The sequence below is a fragment of the Sinohyriopsis cumingii genome, chromosome 9, assembly GCF_028554795.1.
Source record: "Sinohyriopsis cumingii isolate HCF-2022 chromosome 9, ASM2855479v2, whole genome shotgun sequence".
Lineage (NCBI taxonomy): Eukaryota > Metazoa > Mollusca > Bivalvia > Unionida > Unionidae > Sinohyriopsis > Sinohyriopsis cumingii.
In genome coordinates, this window is record NC_142969.1 from 4,640,614 (window position 1) to 4,663,733 (window position 23,120).

The 23,120-nt window shown below is 35.5% G+C and overlaps 1 protein-coding gene across 2 annotated transcripts in view; it reads right to left on the reverse strand.

Moving 5' to 3' along the window:
* LOC149791196 (ubiquitin-conjugating enzyme E2 Z-like) overlaps positions 1–19,375 on the reverse strand; it is a 37,647-nt gene extending 18,272 nt beyond the window's left edge. The window contains exons 1-5 of one of the 2 annotated variants that reach the window (XM_089969650.1): positions 18,898–19,375; positions 16,139–16,211; positions 11,495–11,682; positions 9,117–9,228; positions 2,215–2,327 (exon numbers count right to left, since the gene is read on the reverse strand). In XM_089969650.1, the coding sequence (XP_089825776.1) occupies positions 2,215–2,327; positions 9,117–9,228; positions 11,495–11,682; positions 16,139–16,211; positions 18,898–19,043 (632 nt within the window). In that variant the 5' untranslated portion in view covers positions 19,044–19,375. Of the gene's footprint in view, positions 1–2,214; positions 2,328–9,116; positions 9,229–11,494; positions 11,683–16,138; positions 16,212–18,715; positions 18,824–18,897 lie in introns of those variants that run through there. The other variant, XM_089969651.1, reaches the window with a different exon arrangement.
* Positions 19,376–23,120: the final 3,745 nt, after the last annotated feature.

Sequence of the window (23,120 nt, forward strand, 5' to 3'; positions counted from 1 at the left end):
TAGCTACATTTTTTAAATACTGAAGGTCTGATCCATGCCATTTTAATTTAGAACAACTAGATATCACTACATGCTAAAGTCAACATGGTCGTTATACTGGATGTCAGTTGGCACAATTTTCATTTGAGTCCAATAAATAAAATATTATACCAAGTTTTCTGTTGAAAACCCCTTGACAATAAGACCACCCATCTAGAAGAAGTAACATAAACATTTTCATTGGAGGTCAGATCACTACCGTTTTCAGCAGGATCACCTAGACATCCTAAGAAGTCTTCTAGTGAAAAAAATGACATGAATTTTTGTTCAGGAGGAGTAATGATGAATGTCAGATCTGCACCATTTTTATAATCATTTGACAAGCTATTTTAAAAAGACTTTAAGTGAAAACCACATGTTGATATGTCTATTCATTCAGAGGCTGCAGTAGCGCTGACAAAAACTTTACAATCTGGCTGTTATGGTGGCCATATGGAACATTCAAAAAGTACCATTTTAAATTAAGACCAACTAGACCATGGGACATATAGTTTCATGGCAATCTTCTGAAAAGTTTATGGGGAACAGTGATAAAAAAAACTGTGCTAATGTATGGACAGACAATGTATGGTGGACAACAGACTGTCCTCTCCCAGAAGCTCTGGTGATCTCTGACCAGTAAGCTTAAAATATTAGACAAGGGCAGACATTTAAAGGGTTTTCAAATGAACCATTCAGTTTTAAAGTCCATTTGGAGAGAGTCATTGTTGAAAAGATCTATGCAGTTGATATACCTTTTTACTTTCTGTAAACCTTTACTTTTAGTTCATCTATTGATAAATGAGATAAAATTTTACAAAAACAATGAATATTGGAGTTTTCAGTTATTCAAATCTTCAAATAAAAAGAAACATCTATATCTTAAAGTTCAAGACAGGAATTTTTAAGCCTACAAATTAATCATATTTCAATGAGATCGGCACACTCAGGCATCTTACACAAATTGAATAGAATGCTATCTACCTTTGAACAACAACCAGGTATATCATCCAATGAAATATGTCATTCAACTTTGAACTGAATGCTATCTACCTTTGAACAACAACCAGGTATATCATCCAATGAAATATGTCGTTCAACTTTGAACTGAATGCTATCTACCTCTGAACAACAACCAGGTATATCATCCAATGAAATATGTCGTTCAACTTTGAACTGAATGCTATCTACCTCTGAACAACAACCAGGTATATCATCCAATGAAATATGTCGTTCAACTTTGAACTGAATGCTATCTACCTCTGAACAACAACCAGGTATATCATCCAATGAAATCTGTCATCCAACTTTGAACTGAATGCTATCTACCTCTGAACAACAACCAGGTATATCATCCAATAAAATCTGTCATCCAACTTTGAACTGAATGCTATCTACCTTTGAACAACAACCAGGTATATCATCCAACGAAATCTGTCATTCAACTTAGAACTGAATGCTATCTACCTTTGAACAACAACCAGGTATATCATCCAATGAAATCTGTCAACCAACTTTGAACTGAATGCTATCTACCTCTGAACAACAACCAGGTATATCATCCAATGAAATATGTCGTTCAACTTTGAACTGAATGCTATCTACCTCTGAACAACAACCAGGTATATCATCCAATGAAATCTGTCATCCAACTTTGAACTGAATGCTATCTACCTCTGAACAACAACCAGGTATATCATCCAATAAAATCTGTCATCCAACTTTGAACTGAATGCTATCTACCTTTGAACAACAACCAGGTATATCATCCAATGAAATCTGTCATTCAACTTAGAACTGAATGCTATCTACCTTTGAACAACAACCAGGTATATCATCCAATGAAATCTGTCAACCAACTGTGAACTGAATGCTATCTACCTTTGAACAACAACCAGGTATATCATCCAATGAAATCTGTCATCCAACTTTGAACTGAATGCTATATACCTCTGAACAACAACCAGGTATATCATCTACTGAAATCTGTCAATCAATTTATAAGTCAAATCTGCAAGAGTCTGTTCCTATGGAATTTCTCTTCTTCACTTTACTGGTTCAACAACACAAGCGAATGGTGAAGCACTCACCCAATCAAGTACTTGTATACGCACCAACAATCCCCCACTCACCATGCAACACTATGTCAGCTAAATATAGCAAGGTTATTGCAAACATCCATCACCACATGCATACCTCAGTGCACTGGGACATGAGCAGTTACCCTCCAGCATATCACATACTGCAACTCGCAAGCTCTCATGCTGGATAATATCATTGTAACGCTGGGCATCACCTGCATTACGTTCCTGAAATGGAAACTGTAATGATGAACCACATCCCATATTAAAAAGGAAGTCAACAAATTTTACATAAATGGCATGTAAAGCTGTAAGGTAAATCAGGTCACCATTTCATCAAACCGGTCAGTTCAAACTTTACAGTATATATATATGTGGTTACATCTGATCACACTGGTTGCACCAAAACTTTATCATGTAGGTATATAATACAGTGGAACCCCACTATAAGGGGATAATTGGGGTCCAAAAAATTGGATCACATTAATAGTGGGGTCGCGTTAATGCAGGTTTTTATAGTATTTTACTTTTTTCAGAGAACAACTTATTGGCACATATACGTGTGTTCATGTCTAATGTATGTGATGAATAGGGTATCAACACCTTTTACTATCATGCCGTAGTGGCATGCAGTTCATCCATAATACATGTAATTCCATTCAAAAATTGCACACAGATTTACAATATTCAATAATTTTGTCCTAGATCATTGTGTCTCAATTCAACATCTAACATATAGCATGAACAGAGTATTAACACCATTAACTTGCCGTTTGATATCATACAGTCGAGGCTTGCAATTAATCCATAACACATGTATTTCCATTGCAAAAATTGCATACATATTTAAACTATCCAATACATTTGTCATTATGTCTCTGAATTCAATGGGAAAAATTAACAGCAAAATTAGGTTAAGAAAGACAAAGCAAGTGCATGGTTCATTACATCTATGAACGGTGTCTGTACAAGTTTCATACTAGTAAACTTTTCTCAGATGTGTTTCTGTGTACATTTATCCACTGTAAATTTCCAACAATTAATGCTTGTACGCCTATTTGTTTAAACGACTAAGGCAAGAATAATTAATAATCAACAGATGCTTCCAGCGTACATTTAACTTCTACTTCAGATTTTGTGAATATTGAAAGAAATGTTTGAAAACTACTATACCAATCATTTTTGCAAAGTGCAGAGAACGACTTGCATTTGTGAACTTGCTTTTCCATAATGGTAAAATATTGTTATAAAAAATAGGATGAATGCATGTAGGCCTGCAATGGTCATGAGTTACTTTTATTAAAAAATTAGGCTGAACGCATGTAGGCCTGCAATGGTCATGAGTTACTTTTATTAAAAAATAGGCTGAACGCATGTAGGCCTGCAATGGTCATGAGTTACTTTTATTAAATAATAGGCTGAACGCATGTAGGCCTGCAATGGTCATGAGTTACTTTTATTAAAAAAATAGGCTGAATGCATGTAGGCCTGCAATGGTCATGAGTTACTTTTATTAAAAAATTAGGCTGAACGCATGTAGGCCTGCAATGGTCATGAGTTACTTTTATTAAAAACAGGCTGAATGCATGTAGGCCTGCAATGGTCATGAGTTACTTTTATTAAAAAATAGGCTGAATGCATGTAGGCCTGCAATGGTCATGAGTTACTTTCATTAAAAAAAATAGGCTGAATGCATGTAGGCCTGCAATGGTCATGAGTTACTTTTATTAAAAAATAGGCTGAATGCATGTAGGCCTGCAATGGTCATGAGTTACTTTTATTAAAAAAATAGGCTGAATGCATGTAGGCCTGCAATGGTCATGAGTTACTTTTATTAAAAAAATAGGCTGAATGCATGTAGGCCTGCAATGGTCATGAGTTACTTTTATTAAAAAAATAGGCTGAATGCATGTAGGCCTGCAATGGTCATGAGTTACTTTTATTAAAAAATAGGCTGAATGTATGTAGGCCTGCAATGGTCATGAGTTACTTTTATAAAAAAAATAGGCTGAATGCATGTAGGCCTGCAATGGTCATGAGTTACTTTTATTAAAAAAATAGGCTGAATGCATGTAGGCCTGCAATGGTCATGAGTTACTTTTATTAAAAAAAAAGGCTGAATGCATGTAGGCCTGCAATGGTCATGAGTTACTTTTACTAAAAAATAGGCTGAATGCATGTAGGCCTGCAATGGTCATGAGTTACTTTTATTAAAAAATAGGATGAATGCATGTAGGCCTGCAATGGTCATGAGTTACTTTTATCCAAAAAAATTAGGCTGAACGCATGTAGGCCTGCAATGGTCATGAGTTACTTTTATTAAAAAAAATAGGCTGAATGCATGTAGGCCTGCAATGGTCATGAGTTACTTTTATTAAAAAATAGGCTGAACGCATGTAGGCCTGCAATGGTCATGAGTTACTTTTATTAAAAAAATAGGCTGAATCCATGTAGGCCTGCAATGGTCATGAGTTACTTTTATTAAAAAATAGGCTGAATACATGTAGGCCTGCAATGGTCATGAGTTATTTTTATTAAAAAAAATAGGTTGAACGCATGTAGGCCTGCAATGGTCATGAGTTACTTTTATTTAAAAAATAGGCTGAATGCATGTAGGCCTGCAATGGTCATGAGTTACTTTTATTAAAAAAATAGGCTGAACGCATGTAGGTCTGCAATGGTCATGAGTTACTTTTATTTAAAAAATAGGCTGAATGCATGTAGGCCTGCAATTGTCATGAGTTACTTTTATTTAAAAAAATAGGCTGAACGCATGTAGGCCTGCAATGGTCATGAGTTACTTTTTTTAAAAAAATAGGCTGAATGCATGTAGGCCTGCAATGGTCATGAGTTACTTTTTTTAAAAAAATAGGCTGAATGCATGTAGGCCTGCAATGGTCATGAGTTACTTTTATTAAAAAATAGGCTGAATGCATGTAGGCCTGCAATGGTCATGAGTTACTTTTATTAAGAAAATAGGCTGAACGCATGTAGGCCTGCAATGGTCATGAGTTACTTTTATTAAAAAATAGGCTGAACGCATGTAGGCCTGCAATGGTCATGAGTTACTTTTATTAAAAAAATAGGCTGAACGCATGTAGGCCTGCAATGGTCATGAGTTACTTTTATTAAAAAATAGGCTGAATGCATGTAGGCCTGCAATGGTCATGAGTTACTTTTATTAAAAAAATAGGCTGAATGCATGTAGGCCTGCAATGGTCATGAGTTACTTTTATTAAAAAATAGGCTGAATGCATGTAGGCCTGCAATGGTCATGAGTTACTTTTATTAAAAAAATAGGCTGAATGCATGTAGGCCTGCAATGGTCATGAGTTACTTTTATAAAAAAATAGGCTGAATGCATGTAGGCCTGCAATGGTCATGAGTTACTTTTATTTAAAAAAATAGGCTGAACGTCATGTAGGCCTGCAATGGTCATGAGTTACTTTTATTAAAAAAATAGGCTGAATGCATGTAGGCCTGCAATGGTCATGAGTTACTTTTATTAAAAAAATAGGCTGAATGCATGTAGGCCTGCAATGGTCATGAGTTACCTTTATTAAAAAAATAGGCTGAATGCATGTAGGCCTGCAATGGTCATGAGTTACTTTTATTAAAAAATAGGCTGAATGCATGTAGGCCTGCAATGGTCACGAGTTACTTTTATTAAAAAAATAGGCTGAATGCATGTAGGCCTGCAATGGTCATGAGTTACTTTTATTAAAAAAATAGGCTGAACGCATGTAGGCCTGCAATGGTCATGAGTTACTTTTATTAAAAAGTAGGCTGAACGCATGTAGGCCTGCAATGGTCATGAGTTACTTTTATTAAAAAATAGGCTGGACGCATGTAGGCCTGCAATGGTCATGAGTTACTTTTATTTAAAAAATAGGCTGAATGCATGTAGGCCTGCATTGGTCATGAGTTACTTTTATTAAAAAATAGGCTGAATGCATGTAGGCCTGCAATGGTCATGAGTTACTTTTATTAAAAAATAGGCTGAACGCATGTAGGCCTGCAATGGTCATGAGTTACTTTTATTAAAAAATAGGCTGAACGCATGTAGGCCTGCAATGGTCATGAGTTACTTTTATTAAAAAATAGGCTGAACGCATGTAGGCCTGCAATGGTCATGAGTTACTTTTATTAAAAAAATAGGCTGAATGCATGTAGGCCTGCAATGGTCATGAGTTACTTTTATTAAAAAATAGGCTGAATGCATGTAGGCCTGCAATGGTCATGAGTTACTTTTATTAAAAAAATAGGCTGAACGCATGTAGGCCTGCAATGGTCATGAGTTACTTTTATTAAGAAAATTAGGCTGAACGCATGTACAATTTCATACCCTTTCAATTTCCAGCTAATAAAGCGGACATTATTTACTGGTCAACTGATTGTGTCTAATAATGCAGACAAGCCCAGTGAACACGTTGGCAGCTTTGGTTTTTCGATGTTTATTAAATTGTGAGAATCTTTTATCAACAACCGCATTGTCTGCTGCTTGGTTGTTTATGCAGTTAAAGAAGAAACACATGTTGGCTATTGTTTGAGCAACAATTGTATACAGAATTAATTGAAGACAATCACAAAGACAACTTACTGGCTTTACTCATGGATCAGTGATAAGTAATATTTCCAGTAATGTTTATTTTGGCATCAATCAAAGGTGTCATCATCACAGTAATAGTTGGAGGTAGCATTAGCCAAATTTCTTTTTAAAAGTTGTTCCTTTGTCTAATCTGTGGATTATTAGTCAAAATGTGCTCTGACATATTCAAAAATACCTTGCAAGTTCTCATGAGATGCAATTAAATCTGATATTTTTTTATTTTATTTTTTTAGGATCAATATTTTTGTTCTATCTGGATGCAGTGTTTTGACACTGAGCAACAGGGATGTGTCAATTATATTTATTAGCACATAAAACATGGGGATGTATTCAGTCATTCCACATGATTCTGATGATGCCCTGTACTCAGTCATCCCATGTGATTTTGATGATGCCCTGTACTCAGTCATCCCATGTGATTTTGATGATGCCCTGTACTCAGTCATACCATGTGATTTTGATGATGCCCTGTACTCAGTCATTCCATGTACTATGGATGATGACACATAAAACAGAGTTGTACTCAGTCATCCCATGTGATTTTGATGATGCCCTGTACTCAGTCATCCCATGTGATTTTGATGATGCCCTGTATTCAGTCATTCCATGTGCTATGGATGATGACACATAAAACATAGAGTTGTACTCAGTCATTCCACATGATTTTGATGATGCCCTGTACTCAGTCATCCCATGTGATTTTGATGATGCCCTGTATTCAGTCATCCCTTGTGCTATGGATGATGACACATAAAACATAGAGTTGTACTCAGTCATTCCACATGATTTTGATGATGCCCTGTACTCAGTCATCCCATGTGATTTTGATGATGCCCTGTACTCAGTCATCCCATGTGATTTTGATGATGCCCTGTACTCAGTCATTCCATGTGCTATGGATGATGACACATAAAACAGAGTTGTACTCAGTCATCCCATGTGATTTTGATGATGCCCTGTACTCAGTCATCCCATGTGATTTTGATGATGCCCTGTACTCAGTCATTCCATGTGCTATGGATGATGACACATAAAACATAGAGTTGTACTCAGTCATTCCACATGATTTTGATGATGCCCTGTACTCAGTCATCCCATGTGATTTTGATGATGCCCTGTATTCAGTCATCCCTTGTGCTATGGATGATGACACATAAAACAGAGTTGTATTCAGTCATTCCAAGTGTTGTTTATAATGACCTTATGCCGACATTAAAAATCACCGTACTAAACCAGTGCAAACATGCTTTTTTATGATTTTAAATCTAGATATGAAATTTTAAATCATTTGTGTTTGCTTACAATGGATATCTGTGCTGTGATCTTGAAAGGGATGTAACTCAAACTCTGCCCATTTACAAATCTGTGTGCAATGGATTTCAACTTAATTGATATAAAAAGCTGATCATCAATTTAATTCCTTTATTTGGTTTGTTAAGATCTAATGTCCATGAATGTTAGATAAATATTTGAATTGAAGATTACAGTTTTCATGTATCAACAAATGTTGCTAGCTACCTGCCACCCCCACTCCCCAAAAAAAACTGTTAACCAAATTGTGGGTATCCCATATCACCCCTTGCTTATACCATAATTGATTATTTATGGATCCCAACAATTTTAAGTCCCATGATGAATGCTGCTTTTTAAAAAGGAGGTAATTTTCCTGCTGATCAAAGCTATTATAAGACAGTAACAATGAACAATTAATCTCCTTATCTAATAAGGTCTGGCTTATATGACTTCACCTAATCATTCTACAATCAAAATGAAAGAAAAGTTAAGACAAAAATAGAAACCTGCATAGTGAGGACTTGGAATTTGGAAATTTCTTATTCCCATCATAAAAAATATATATTTTTATGCAGATTATAATTTACCTGAGAACCCAGATTCAGGACTAGTCTTAAAACTGTCTGGCTTTTGCTTATTTATGACTGGACATTTGGCCCATGCATATTTATGAATGGACTTCTGGCCCATGCATATTTATGACTGGACATTTGGCCCATGCATATTTATGACTGGACTTCTGGCCCATGCTTATTTATGACTGGACTTCTGGCCCATGCTTATTTATGACTGGACTTCTGGCCCATGTATATTTATACCTGGACTTCTGGCCCATGCATATTTATACCTGGACATCTGGCCCATGCATATTTATGCCTGGACTTCTGGCCCATGCATATTTATGCCTGGACTTCTGGCCCATGCATATTTATGCCTGGACTTCTGGCCCATGCATATTTATGCCTGGACTTCTGGCCCATGCATATTTATGACTGGACTTTTGGCCCATGCACATTTATGACTGGACTTCTGGCCCATGCACATTTATGACTGGACGTACAAAGGTAAAAACCATCTAACTCAGAGTTACCATAGCCATCATACTGTTAACTTACTGTCTCAAAGCCGGGTTCATTGTGATATGGTTTCTCATTCATCAGGGACTGGATAGAAATGAGAACACTGGAAAGACTTTGAGCTGGACTCCACGCGGGTCCTGACCAGGTCCTAATCAACAAGATAAGAGAACAGTAAGTGTAATCTAAATTAGAGATAAAACAAAATTTCTTTGTTGACATGATACTTAAGTCTTCAATAAATTGCCAAATTCTTGTATAGCATGCTTAGCATCATTATCTGATACAGAAAGAAATGAAAAAAGCACCAAGGATTTAATATGCCATTTGTTAAATGCAAGAGGTAACTGTACCAAGGATTTAATATGCCATTTGTTGAATGCAAGAGGTAACTGTACCAAGGATTTAATATGCCATTTGTTAAATGCAAGAGGTAACTGTACCAAGGATTTAATATGCCGTTTGTTAAATGCAAGAGGTAACTGTACCAAGGCTTTAATATGCCATTTGTTAAATGCAATAGGTAACTGTACCAAGGATTTAATAAGCCATTTGTTAAATGCAAGAGGTAACTGTACCATGGATTTAATATGCCACTTGTTGAATGCAAGAGGTAAGTGTACCAAGGATTTAATATGCCATTTGTTAAATGCAAGAGGTAAGTGTACCAAGGATTTAATAAGCCAGTTGTTAAATGCAAGAGGTAACTGTACCAACGATTTAATATGCCATTTGTTAAATGCAAGAGGTAACTGTACCAAGGATTTAATATGCCATTTGTTAAATGCAAGAGGTAAGTGTACCAAGGATTTAATATGCCATTTGTTAAATGCAAGAGGTAAGTGTACCAAGGATTTAATATGCCATTTGTTAAATGCAAGAGGTAACTGTACCAAGGATTTAATATGCCGTTTGTTGAATGCAAGAGGTAACTGTACCAAGGATTTAATATGCCATTTGTTAAATGCAAGAGGTAACTGTACCAAGGATTTAATAAGCCATTTGTTAAATGCAAGAGGTAACTGTACCAAGGATTTAATAAGCCATTTGTTGAATGCAAGAGGTAACTGTACCAAGGATTTAATATGCCATTTGTTAAACTCAAGAGGTAAGTGTACCAAGGATTTAATATGCCATTTGTTGAATGCAAGAGGTAAGTGTACCAAGGATTTAATATGCCATTTGTTGAATGCAAGAGGTAACTGTACCAAGGATTTAATATGCCATTTGTTAAATGCAAGAGGTAACTGTACCAAGGATTTAATATGCCATTTGTTAAATGCAAGAGGTAAGTGTACCAAGGATTTAATATGCCATTTGTTAAATGCAAGAGGTAAGTGTACCAAGGATTTAATATGCCATTTGTTAAATGCAAGAGGTAACTGTACCAAGGATTTAATATGCCAGTTGTTAAATGCAAGAGGTAACTGTACCAAGGATTTAATAAGCCATTTGTTAAATGCAAGAGGTAACTGTACCAAGGATTTAATAAGCCATTTGTTGAATGCAAGAGGTAAGTGTACCAAGGATTTAATATGCCATTTGTTAAATGCAAGAGGTAAGTGTACCAAGGATTTAATAAGCCATTTGTTAAATGCAAGAGGTAAGTGTACCAAGGATTTAATATGCCATTTGTTAAATGCAAGAGGTAAATGTACCAAGGATTTAATATGCCATTTGTTAAATGCAAGAGGTAAGTGTACCAAGGATTTAATATGCCATTTGTTAAATGCAAGAGATAAGTGTACCAAGGATTTAATAAGCCATTTGTTAAATGCAAGAGGTAAGTGTACCAAGGATTTAATATGCCATTTGTTAAATGCAAGAGGTAAGTGTACCAAGGATTTAATATGCCATTTGTTAAATGCAAGAGGTAAGTGTACCAAGGATTTAATATGCCATTTGTTAAATGCAAGAGGTAAGTGTACCAAGGATTTAATATGCCATTTGTTAAATGCAAGAGGTAAGGGTACCAAGGATTTAATAAGCCATTTGTTAAATGCAAGAGGTAAGTGTACCAAGGATTTAATATGCCATCTGTTAAATGCACGAGGTAACTGTACCAAGGATTTAATATGCCATTTGTTAAATGCAAGAGGTAACTGTACCAAGGATTTAATATGCCATTTGTTAAATGCAAGAGGTAACTGTTTTATCAGAACTTTAGAGTTACTTTAAACTGCATCATGAAAGCTTGCAAATATAAAAACAATAATGCTGTCAGTAACCCTATTATGAAGCTGCAGTTTTAATTAATTTAGAGTGGGTCTGAAGTTTACAATAATTTATATCATTTTTAATACAAACATTTTATTATGATGATGCCAGAAATCTGTTATACACAGCTTCCAGTGTATTGACCATACTACTTTGATACATGCAGAAATGCTTTGCACAATCAGTTGTCCATAACTTACCCAATTATACTCAGACAAACTTTTCCATTTTTGTACAAGTTTGGGTTGAACCTGACTCGGCCTGATCCCGTTGTTAACAGCTTGACCCGTGGTGGTCTTATGGGGTAGTCTGGTGGACAGCGAATCAGGAAGTAGAAAAATCCTCCCTCATATGGCGTGTCAAATGGTCCCGTAATCAAAGCATGAATCTGGTGAAAAAAGACATTATTGTAATAACAGCAATATTTGACTCATTAACAACTTTCTATGCAAAATTCTTCAATGGACAAATTTCTATGATTTCTAAATTCTATGTATCCATTCATGAGGTAGGACCTGTTGCAAAGAAAATCACTAAGGCACAAGAAAACAAATATATTCAAAAGACATCCTCTTACCTCTTTCGCTAACAATGAATACTTCGTTAACACACTGAAAATATACAGCATATAAGTCAAAGTAACAAAATTAAAGAGTTGTATCGCTTTGACAGTTTTAATAAGTTATCATAAATGTTGCTAGCAGTGAACTTTCCTAAAGTCTAAACTGAGCCATTCATGAACAAAATATAGTTCACAGTGACCCAGTAAAGGTAATGGTGCTGTAATCTTTGAGATACAACTGATCATACAGTTCATTGACTGAGATGTCAACACTAACTGAAATTTTTTAAATAAAAGGCCTAATTGTTAATTTACATATGCATTAAAGCTTTAGGATATTACAGAAGTGGCCTGTAGATATACAAAATTAGACCACTTGCCCATTTGGGGTACCGAAGTGGCCTGTAGATATACAAAATTAGACCACTTGGCCACTCGGGGTACTGAAGTGGCCTGTACATATACAAACTAAGTTCAAGAATTCTAATCCATCTCCTTGGTTCAATCTACACCTGTAAGATTATCGCTGATTCCGTTTTAGTTTAACCCAATGCCAAGCAGTCTGAAACTTGCCAAAAAATCCTGCACACCCAAGGAGTCAGGACTTGTAAATGCCTCTTGTCTTGTTCATAAACAACTGGTCCTACATTTCATCTTATTAGAAGACAAAAAGTAGTCAATGAGTCAATGCTAAATGAACATCAGCCTTTAGTAAAACTATTTATAAAATGAAAACAGAAGAAGTAGATAACAAAAGATATTTATATAAAATATCAAATTTATAAAACGTTATTAAATTCTGCATAAAATGACAAATCTTTCTTGAGGTGGATAATGCTGTCCAGCTGTCCAGCTGATTCAGATATATGCATACATCATTAGGGACTTGGTTTCAGAATCGGACGCTGCCAATGATGGAATTAAAGAATGGGATCCTTATCCAATGACTTGTAACCAACGACAGTATCAGATATTACACTCCAAAGATCAAGCTATGGTATCTGAAGTACAGCTGCTCATAAAATTAGGTCTGAGAAAAAATGAGTTCCAGCAGTGTGTTGCTGGAATAGGATAAAACAGACCCCCACCCCCATTTCCTGATACTGACTGACAGTTTAGGATCTTATGTCACCTGTTCATTAAGTTTTGTAATTGATGCAGACAGCTGTGTCTGGAAAACATCAGTGTACCTTTTATAAACTTAACTGTATTTATCACTGCTCATTCACTCATTTCAAAGTTTCTGTTGCAATAATTATTTGACTGGAATTAAGCATCCCTGGAATTTATAAACAGAAAGTTACAAGTGAATGTGTGGAAGTTGCAATGGATTAGTTGCTACATTTAATGGAACAGTAATATGTAGCCATGAATTTAGAAATAGTCACATGAGGTAGAGTTGTGTTATTCCACACAGATTTAAGTTGTCAAACACAGAATTTGATCTGGAAATATTTTGTACATATCACTGAAAATGCCCTTAAGATAAATGTAACCTAAAAGCAGCAAGAAATGCTGCAGGCAAGTTTGTCTGTATAAATTACCCAATTAAACAAATAGGTGACATCAGACTCTGGACATAAAATTTCAAAGATAATTCCCCTTCACTAATAAATTCCCATCATGGAAAAATCCCTGTCAGGCCAAATCAACCACTGTAACTATACAAATACATCACTCCCATTTTGAACTGCCCGCCTCACCAGCAACCACTAGATGTCTGCTGACAAGTTTATGCTCAAATCTACTCTTGGACAGCACCCTACTAATGTAGCCTGCATATTAGTGCAACAAATTTCAAATTTACCTCTATCTTGAGTTTCCCTGAAGAAAATTACAAACATTTTTGATTTCTAAATTCAACACAAAGATACTGAAAATTGTTTCAAAATGCCAAGAAAGAACCTGACTTTCCACACAAAGAGGCAAGTAATCAGATTATCCTTAATGCTGAACATCGGTTATCATGTGACTTTGATAAGTATCAGCTACCAGTCAGGGTTCTCAATGGATTTCCAAAATAAAGAGCCAGTTGACCCTTGACCCCAAAATCTCAAGAGTCAAAATGAAATTCTCAAGAATCAAAATGAAAATCTCAAGAGTCAAATTTTTGGGACAGTCATGAGCAGCCCATAGCTGTGATTTCTCATTATTGGTGGAAATAGATGATATTTAAGTTTTTTGTCTCATGCTGAATATTGAGAAATATTTCTCCAGTATTTTTTAAGAAACATAAAAACTGATTTTTGTAATGGTTTTTCTCTTTCTATGTGTTAATGTGTGTATATTTTTTATATGAAACAGATGATTATTTTATACTTTGTTATATTTTCAACTCGCTCTTTCATTTTATATACAAAAATATACCCATACAACTTATAAATTATTCAAATATCAAGGATGCACATCACAGGATAGTCAGTTCACATATCCACTCATCCTTACATTTTCTAACAAAATTTGGAAACTGACTCTCCTTCTCCTCAAATCTGACAGTATCTGTTTCTTTGGAGTCTGAGGATCAGAAAATTGATCACCAGCAGGCTGTTCCAGAGATAAAGACAGAAAAGAAAACATACTTCTTGTACTTGTACCTGCCATCATGATTTTAAAGTTCAGATGTATGCACAGAGTGTTTTGTCCATTCAATTGTTTCTGAATGATCCATTAATTAAAATGCTAGAGATTTTAAACGTTTTGCTAACTGAAGCAAAATTATTCGCCAATAAAATGCAATCCCATGAGGAAAACTGGCATCACAAGAATCCATATATTCCCGTTTTGTCAAACTGATTACAATCTAAAGTGTAATCAAACACCGATATTTTATGAGAAATTAATCTAGTGAAGTCATAAATAATTCCAAAATTTTAAACATTCTGCCAATTGAAGCAAAATTATTCGCCAATAAAATGCAATCCCATGAGGAAAACTGGCATCACAAGAATCCATATATTCCTGTTTTGTCAAATTGATTACAATCTAAAGTGTAATCAAACACCGATATTTTATGAGAAATTAATCTAGTGAAGTCATAAATAATTCAAAAATTTTAAACATTCCGCCAAATGAAGCAAATTAATAGCCAATAAAACAATTCCTGTTGGTGACCATGACAACCAACTTCGCAAGCCGTCACTCCAGTTCTGACCAGCTGATTTTACAATTTAATGTCCAAACATACCAATGCTAATACTTGATCAAAAGGCAGTCCATTCATTTTTAATTGTTTCCTATTTCTCTACTAAAAACTTCAAATGTAATCTTGAAACAATCCAACCTAATTCAGTTCCACCTAAGTGTGATATCAGTGAACTGTTAGCTCCACCCAGTTCATATTCTCTTCCATCTCTGCAATATTATTGTCTGTCAATGTGTAAACTGTTGTCGAGCAGATGTCAATAAATGTCTCCTACAGTAAATTTTTATGGACAGTGCACTCTTAGTAAGAAACTAAGCAGGAGGTGAATCAAGGGTAATTAAGACTGATGCTCCAGCCAAATCTATGTCTCACAGAAAGACACACAAGTTGGAACTTCTGCACATCAAAAATGGGCTATATCTGAATTCCAAAATTTAAAACCCAAGGGTACGCGTCTATTGAAAACCCTGCCAGCGATAATTATAAAGAAGACAAAAGCCACCAGCTGTGAAAGACAGTACAGCTCATCCCAAGTCAGCATGATGTTTAGTTGCCATAAATGGAAAAATGTTATGTTTGTCTGCTATAGACTGCTGCAAGAAGCAAAAAATGTGTGAACTACAACTAAATGAAATGAAGGAGAGTGCTTTGATCACAACTGAGAAATTTGATGTCCTACAGATTCAAATAAACGTAATCAATTACATATTCTGAAGCAATGGGAAAATGAAACTGAAGAAATATGATAGTTACAGACAGATGTTTTGTACTCTGATTTAATTTAGTGGGTTTTCAAATGGCTCTGCACTGTGATTGTTGATTATTCATAATTATTTTGTCATCATTAATGTAAATTTTATCACACTGATGCCATAACATGCATGTGAATTAAAAATATTAAATATTTAAAACTTATTTTCACTCTTTTTTATTTTATATGTAATTTTTTTAGTCATAGTGGTGTGATCCAATTCAAGAAAGGCAACCCCTCTAATACGGCCCCTTTCCCACTACTGAAGGGGTGTAGTTGTGTGATCCAATTCAAGAAAGGCAACCCCTCTAATATGGCTCCTTTCCCACTACTGAAGGGGTGGATTTTTAAGATGATTGCCACTGTATTTACAGTTTTAGGTATCTTACCTTAGTGATGTCATCTTTATCTGGAACAATACACATTCCTGGTGGAGGTTCATTGTATATGGTCATAATATCCCTTTAAAACAAGAAAAAAATTATATTAATCATTATCTCCTAGACAATATTTTGACAGGAAAAGATTAGCAACTTCAAATATATATAAGAGCATTTTAGAAAGCATTTATATACCAGACAGATAGATAGACACACAACTGTAATGTCTGAACAAAAAGTGTATGCATTAACTTTTAAGTTAGGAAAGGTCACATGACCCTGGTTTTATATGTACTTATTGACTTGCTTTTAAAATTTTTCCATGTTTACTATTCATATGCTATCCTTAGCAGTAACCCTGGTTGAATTTTTGTAACAAGACCAACATGTCATTTTCTGCAAAACTGAAAAATGAATTTTCGTGTGACTTCATACAAGGACTGATTAAACAAGTAATTAGCTGTGGGTTGACATTTAATCATATATGGCATATTTTCACACTTGTTTTAATCACTAGTTGCTATCAAAGAAAACAGATTCTTAATAGGAAATTCTCTTCAAAGAAACCCAGGTGATAGACCCACATGATATTTATCTCATACCTGGTCTGATTCTATTATGTGGCATAAATATCTACTCACACATCCAACATTACAGTAAATGACCCACATTCTGACCACTCTCAGATTCTTACTCCTTTGTCTGCATGCATATCCGACTAATAAAACTATGCAAGCAGATCAATGACTGATGAGAGATCTTAGGCAAAGAAACTAAAACATGAATGTCCTTTCGAAACAATGAATAATGGAGAGAAAAAAAATGAATTTTACCCAATCAAATCAAGCTGGCTAGTCTGCTAATTCTGGCCTCCAAAAAAGTAAATTTTACAAATAACATAAACATATTAACTGATCAATTCTAGTGCTAAAAGAATTGTTTTTCAAAAATCACAAATCCTGACTAAAGTTCCACAAACATCGATTCCAAATCTTTTTTTTCCTTCATATCAATCAATAAAACTGGTAATTAATATTTATTTGATGTTATGGTTCTAAGGATGTGTCAAAAAAACACTCGCCCTATATCAAAATATTCACTAGCTACCAACTCTTCTAATTAAATGGACTAAAATATGATTTCAATTCCTTTAGGGTGAAATAACCTTGTATATGGGGCATTTATGAGTCACTAATCCCCTTACATTGCCTAATTGTCAGAAACAACATTGCTTCATTTGACCAGCGATGCATCACTTATTGAACAGCTTAATATTATTCAGGCAGTACAGGTGAGTGCTAATTACAGGTAACCAATGAAATAGGGAGAACATAAATAGTACTGTTCCTAATTCATGGATCATGTGCATCCCATTGAAAATAAAACGTATATGTAAAGCTTTTCATAAAATTAGGCAGACAAACTTCACAATATGGAGGGGTCTATATATGGGACCCATCAGGGAACTGAATATTAATAATTTACCAATGTATTTAAAGAACTTCAAAAAAAAATGCAGCAGTTTGTCAATGGGCTCAATGTCTCTTTTAAACAAATTAGGTAACCATTTTTATTTTGGCCAGGCTCTACAGACAACTTGCTACTGATAGAAGAGGGACCTAATTTAGATTTAGAGGGGCCCTGGGAATAAGCATATTTTTTTAGCTCTTGCTTCTGACATATTCAAATTTTGTTTTAGCTTAGTAACCAATTTGTGAGTTTTTTAGATACATTTTATTACAGGCCTAAGCCATATTTAAACAGAGATCAGGTGGTTGAGATATCACAAAATGGAATGAAGGGGAAAGAAAGAAATTAAACTTTGGAAAATATCAGCTAAAATGTAATAAGAAAACAGAACTGAAGTATTATTTTCCAGCTAAAGCATCGTTTCTGAGTAATTTGTAACTGATTAATATTAAATGTACCTTAAAATGAAAAGTAAGCGAATGTATCTTTTCAGTATTTGTTTCCATATTTTTAAGAAAATAATACTTTATTACATATATCATGCATAAAACAACATGCCAGTCATATCTTACATTCTACAAATGAAAGAAGCTTCCCCTGATATTTGTGTTTATGGGCAAACCCCAAAACACAAATATCAGGAAAGCGTCTTACATTGTAGGACTATCATATCCTCAAAACCAGTGACCATTTCTCCTAGTCCTGCTGGCCCCATGCTACTTTGGTATCCCACACTTCCTAATGACAGCTGAGAAACAACGGATAAGACAGACCCACAATATTTATTTCATACCTGTACTTATTCTACTGGTGACATCATACACTATGACTGTGTGTTGCAATTGACCCTTACCTCATCACAGGAGCTTGTATCATTGCTTAAAATTTAATTATCAGACATACATATAGTATAAATTTTATAATATATGATTGACAGTTCAATTGTTAGTCCTACAATATAAGACATAGCACATGTTGGTTTTGTTTTAGTGACGCCCAAAACATAAATATCAGCGTAAGGTCTTAACATGTAGGACTATTGAACTGTAAGCAACGATACGAGCCCCTTTGTACCTCATTTACAAATTCGTGTACACAGAAATAAAGCCATTTTACGTGTTTGTTGTACTTGCTGATGCCCAAAAACCCGCAATATGTCAGTGGTCGGGACTACTCTAATGATCAAAATTCGACCACCTTACCCTTTTGGGTAACGTCATTAAAAAAAAAAAAGTTTACGTAAATAACCAGTTGCTACTTTCAGTTTCAGGTGTTTCAAGAAAGGAGTAAATAACCACCTTTTTATCCTCAGAATACACTGCTGTGTAGAACTTTCTTTATCCCAGTCAACGCTTAGACAAGGATCCCAAAGTGTGGTTGTTTGATTGACAATTTCATCAACTACGTCTAAATTCAGACTTTCTTCCGTGCTTGCGGTAGCCATCTTGTTTTACAACATATTCGATGTAGAATTCCGGTTCAGAAATTATCGGTAATCAGGTCGATGCGATTGAGAACCAAATGCAGTATCCTAAATAATGATTTATTCCTAAATCCTGCTTTTGATAATAAGTACTGAACCTTAGGATATGTAGAAACAGATGAACACTGTCTGTTAGATTGTAAAAAAAAAAAAAAAAAAAAAAAAAAACAACTGTGGGACATTGTGTTCCCACACATTACCGACCCGACTTACAATTAAACCATTATTATCTGGCAATCCGATGTATTCCAGTGAAATTAAAACGCAAATATTTATGACAGTGCAAATCTTCATAAATTATCAAAATGATTTTTAAGTTAACATGCGGGTCAGAGTCACACAAATGTATCCCATCTTTTTTTAATCATTAAATGTTCTTTGAAACAATAATAGAAATATTCAACTATACTTTTATTTTTATATATGATTTATCTACTTTAAATCGGTAGACAATTGATTATTGTTAAAATTACTCATTAATATGCTAAAGAATTTTAACAAGCTTCCAGCTTTCTAATGAATCATCATCTAGATACGATATATGAAAATGTTTTCTTGAATCAATACTGTTCACACAAACAAATCTCTGACCAGTATGTTGGACCATTTATTTATTTATTTAATCGTCAGGGCCCGATCAGGTCGAATGTTGAGGGGTGGGTGGGGCAAAATTCAAAACGTCCCTGACTTTCCTCGAAATGGCACTAAAGCAGAAGACTACGTGTCTATTTACTCAAAGTGTTCATAATACCCGATACACGTGCTCAAGAATAAAACGATGGTCAAATTTCAACTAGCAAGTGACTATGTGTGTGTGTGTGTGTGTTTAGCGGGTGGAGCGGGATCCGAAAACCCCGCCTCCCCCTCCGGCCCTCCTCGTCGTCATCGTTTGACGTTATCATCACCTTCTTCTTAATGGATCAGTTTGAAGAAATTGATTTTTAATTTATTTTATATATTTTTCTGTAGCAATTGAAGAATCTCCTACTTCGCCAACCTGACGTTCAACAGTTATCACATTACCCAAATTGAAAGGCGGTGGGGAGAGACTTCCTATTTGTGCATTTTGCAAGCGTACACGTGGCGGTTCTTCAACTGACCTATGGTATCAATGTTTATCAGTTGAGTAGTATTACGATTTGTAAATATTTACCTGCTCATATTCCAGGGACCCTCGAAGTCTAGATCAGACCTCGTCTTGTATTAGAAGTGAGTTGTCCTTCGGGCCTGTCCAAAAACAAGTGTTATCTAACTTGCTTGAATGAGGCCTTAAGGCCTGAATGAGACCTTAACCCCATTCACAAACTGATGTAGTATGAAGCCCCTGAAAGACTCTGGAAAATTATTAACACTTAATCTCTCTGTTACCATACTTCAATCCAACACCACAACAACAAAAAAAAGAGAAGCACGAATCGGTTCTATAATTTTGATGCATCGGATAATTTTGGTTCAAATTTGTAAACTTTCATTGAAGTGAGTGAGGGGATTGAAGGAGTGAATGTATAACACTAACTTTATAAGTTCCAGAGTTTTTCAAAATCGATGACATCCAGAGGCGTAGCTATGATATTTTGCGCCCGGGGACGAACTATAAAATTGGCGCCCCAGCCCCCTCCCCGTTTAATCACATTTTTGAATATTACCCTTGTTTACTTATTATAATGTAACGTTGTAAGCCTCATTTTGGCGCCCCTATACCATGGCGCCCGGGGACATATGTACCCCCCTGCCCCCCCCCCCCCCCCCCCCAGCTACGCCTCTGATGACATCTATTAGGCAGTATGGGATTGCGGACTACATGCAAGATTTACTGACCTATGAAACTAAAGAGCCTGACAACGTGTAAAAACTACGAATCTCCTGTACTGTAGATTTTACAGCGTATGTGCCCCATTGAGCATGAACAATGTTATGTTTTGCAAAAAAACACGTTAGCACATTTCTACGGAGAATTTTATTTATTTCAAGTTAAAATCAACATGTATTCCTGCTGATTTTTGGAGCACTTCCGTTGTCAAATCTCCGGTTCTGTCGATAGTGCATGTATTTGCATTTTGTCAAGCTCTTCGATTTCGGAGGTAAGTAAATCTTGCCTGTCGTCCACAGTCCGATTATAAAACTCCCTGCTATATGGAGCGCTCTACAGACATTATGAACTTCTGAGAGAGCGACAGGTTTAGGGTGAATTTGTTTGCATTTGCAGCATGCACAATGTAGAGAATATTAGCATACTTCTACGATGCTTTCATATACTGTGGCTGAAATTTCTTTGGATATTTTAATTGTGGAAATTGTACCTGATCTAAACACACAGCTAACCAAAATGATTGTTCCCGTGTACTCGATAAATTAGTCTGAATTAGTTTAATGTTCACTATCTTTAGCAGTTATCAAAATAGGGAAAATGAATTTTATCAGACTAAACAATACAGCTTTTAAAAGCGCAATGAACGAATTACCAATTATGGGTTCTTTTTTTGCAATTGATCTCTGAGCTTCAGGAAGTGAAAATCACCAAGCGGAGCTTGAAGGTTTTTCCAGATGCACAAGTGAAGTAATGCCAAGCTGTATAGTCTATAACACAAATTAAACCCATCAATCATACACCTAAAAAAGCTATTTAAAAAAAAATTAAAAAAAAAATTAAAAGTTATTTTAACAATACATAACACACACAAGGTTATTTTTAAATAGTATAACCAGTGAGGAAAACCTGGGAAGTTCTTTTTCTTTACAAATCTAACCCTATGCAAAATACGAAACTGTAGAGCGCCACCATAAGTAAACGGTTTTGAAAACACCAGAACGTATGAAGTTTGGATAACTATCATCTTTCATCTTAGTGAAAGGACGCGTACTTTTTGCCCATGATGCACTGCGCACATTAGTATGGAGCCCTGCTGCATATAGTATCTGCTCAATCAGCTATACAACTATAAATAGGTTTTTAACAAAAAACTTGAATCTTTCGTTTTTACAATTCGTAGTGGGGTACCAGCTATCGCATCTTCGCTAGCCAAAGATCCAATATGTTAACTAATCTACAGTTAACATATCGGAACCATGGCTAACAAAGATGAAGCTGCCTGGAGTGTGGGCTGAAACTGTGACGACTTCGGAGAATTGATAGCAATATATATTGGTCTGCCAACTTTTAGGCCTTGTACTAGCAAAAATCACCGAAGAGAACAGTTGACTATGATACGATGGTTTACCCGAGCCACGCGATGTGAATAGGACAGTACCAGCCAAGGGTTTATCAATACTATTTTGATCCTTTTTCGTTCTTTCTTCATGTGAAGTTAAGGGGTAGGTGTAGTCCGATAAGTCAACCCCACCCCCCAATCTGTGTTGGTACTGATGGACGATATGTGAGTCTGATATCACCTGTTCATTAAAATGTGCACTTTTGCTGCATGCAAATAATTCCGGAATAATCCTGCGTACACTTTAGTCACCTACCGGTAATTGGCAACAGCCATATATAGCGCGAAATTCAACATTGCCATAGGACAAATGGTTGTGCTATTCCACGCGGATTTACAGGTCAGCAAAAATAGAATGTGCTCCGGAAATATAATGTACATGTCACCAAAAGAACCCTTCAGCCGACGGTAGCTTCAGAGCGATGAGAAATACCGGTAAGTGTATAATATATACACCGATGTGTGCAGCCAAAATTTTCTGCAAATAATTGCAGCTTTAAATGAATAGGTGATATCATCCCCTAACCCGAAAATCAATATCATCACGGAGGAGGAGGGGCTGATTTACTGGCCTAGGGTTAGAGGTGATTGAATGAATTGTGTAAAGCAGCACTTAGAAAAAAATTAAACGCGTGATCTAACAAGAAAAGAGCGGTTTAAAAACATATTTTAGTTAAATTTATCCAGCAATCCCAATTACTTTCGCACGTGACCAATTCTCAGGTGCTAAGATACATTAGACTATACCTGATATGTTTCTCACGTGCGAAATTCCAGGCAGCCGCAAGCTTCGGCTGAGGAACATTCAGAATTATTAAGTGGACTTATT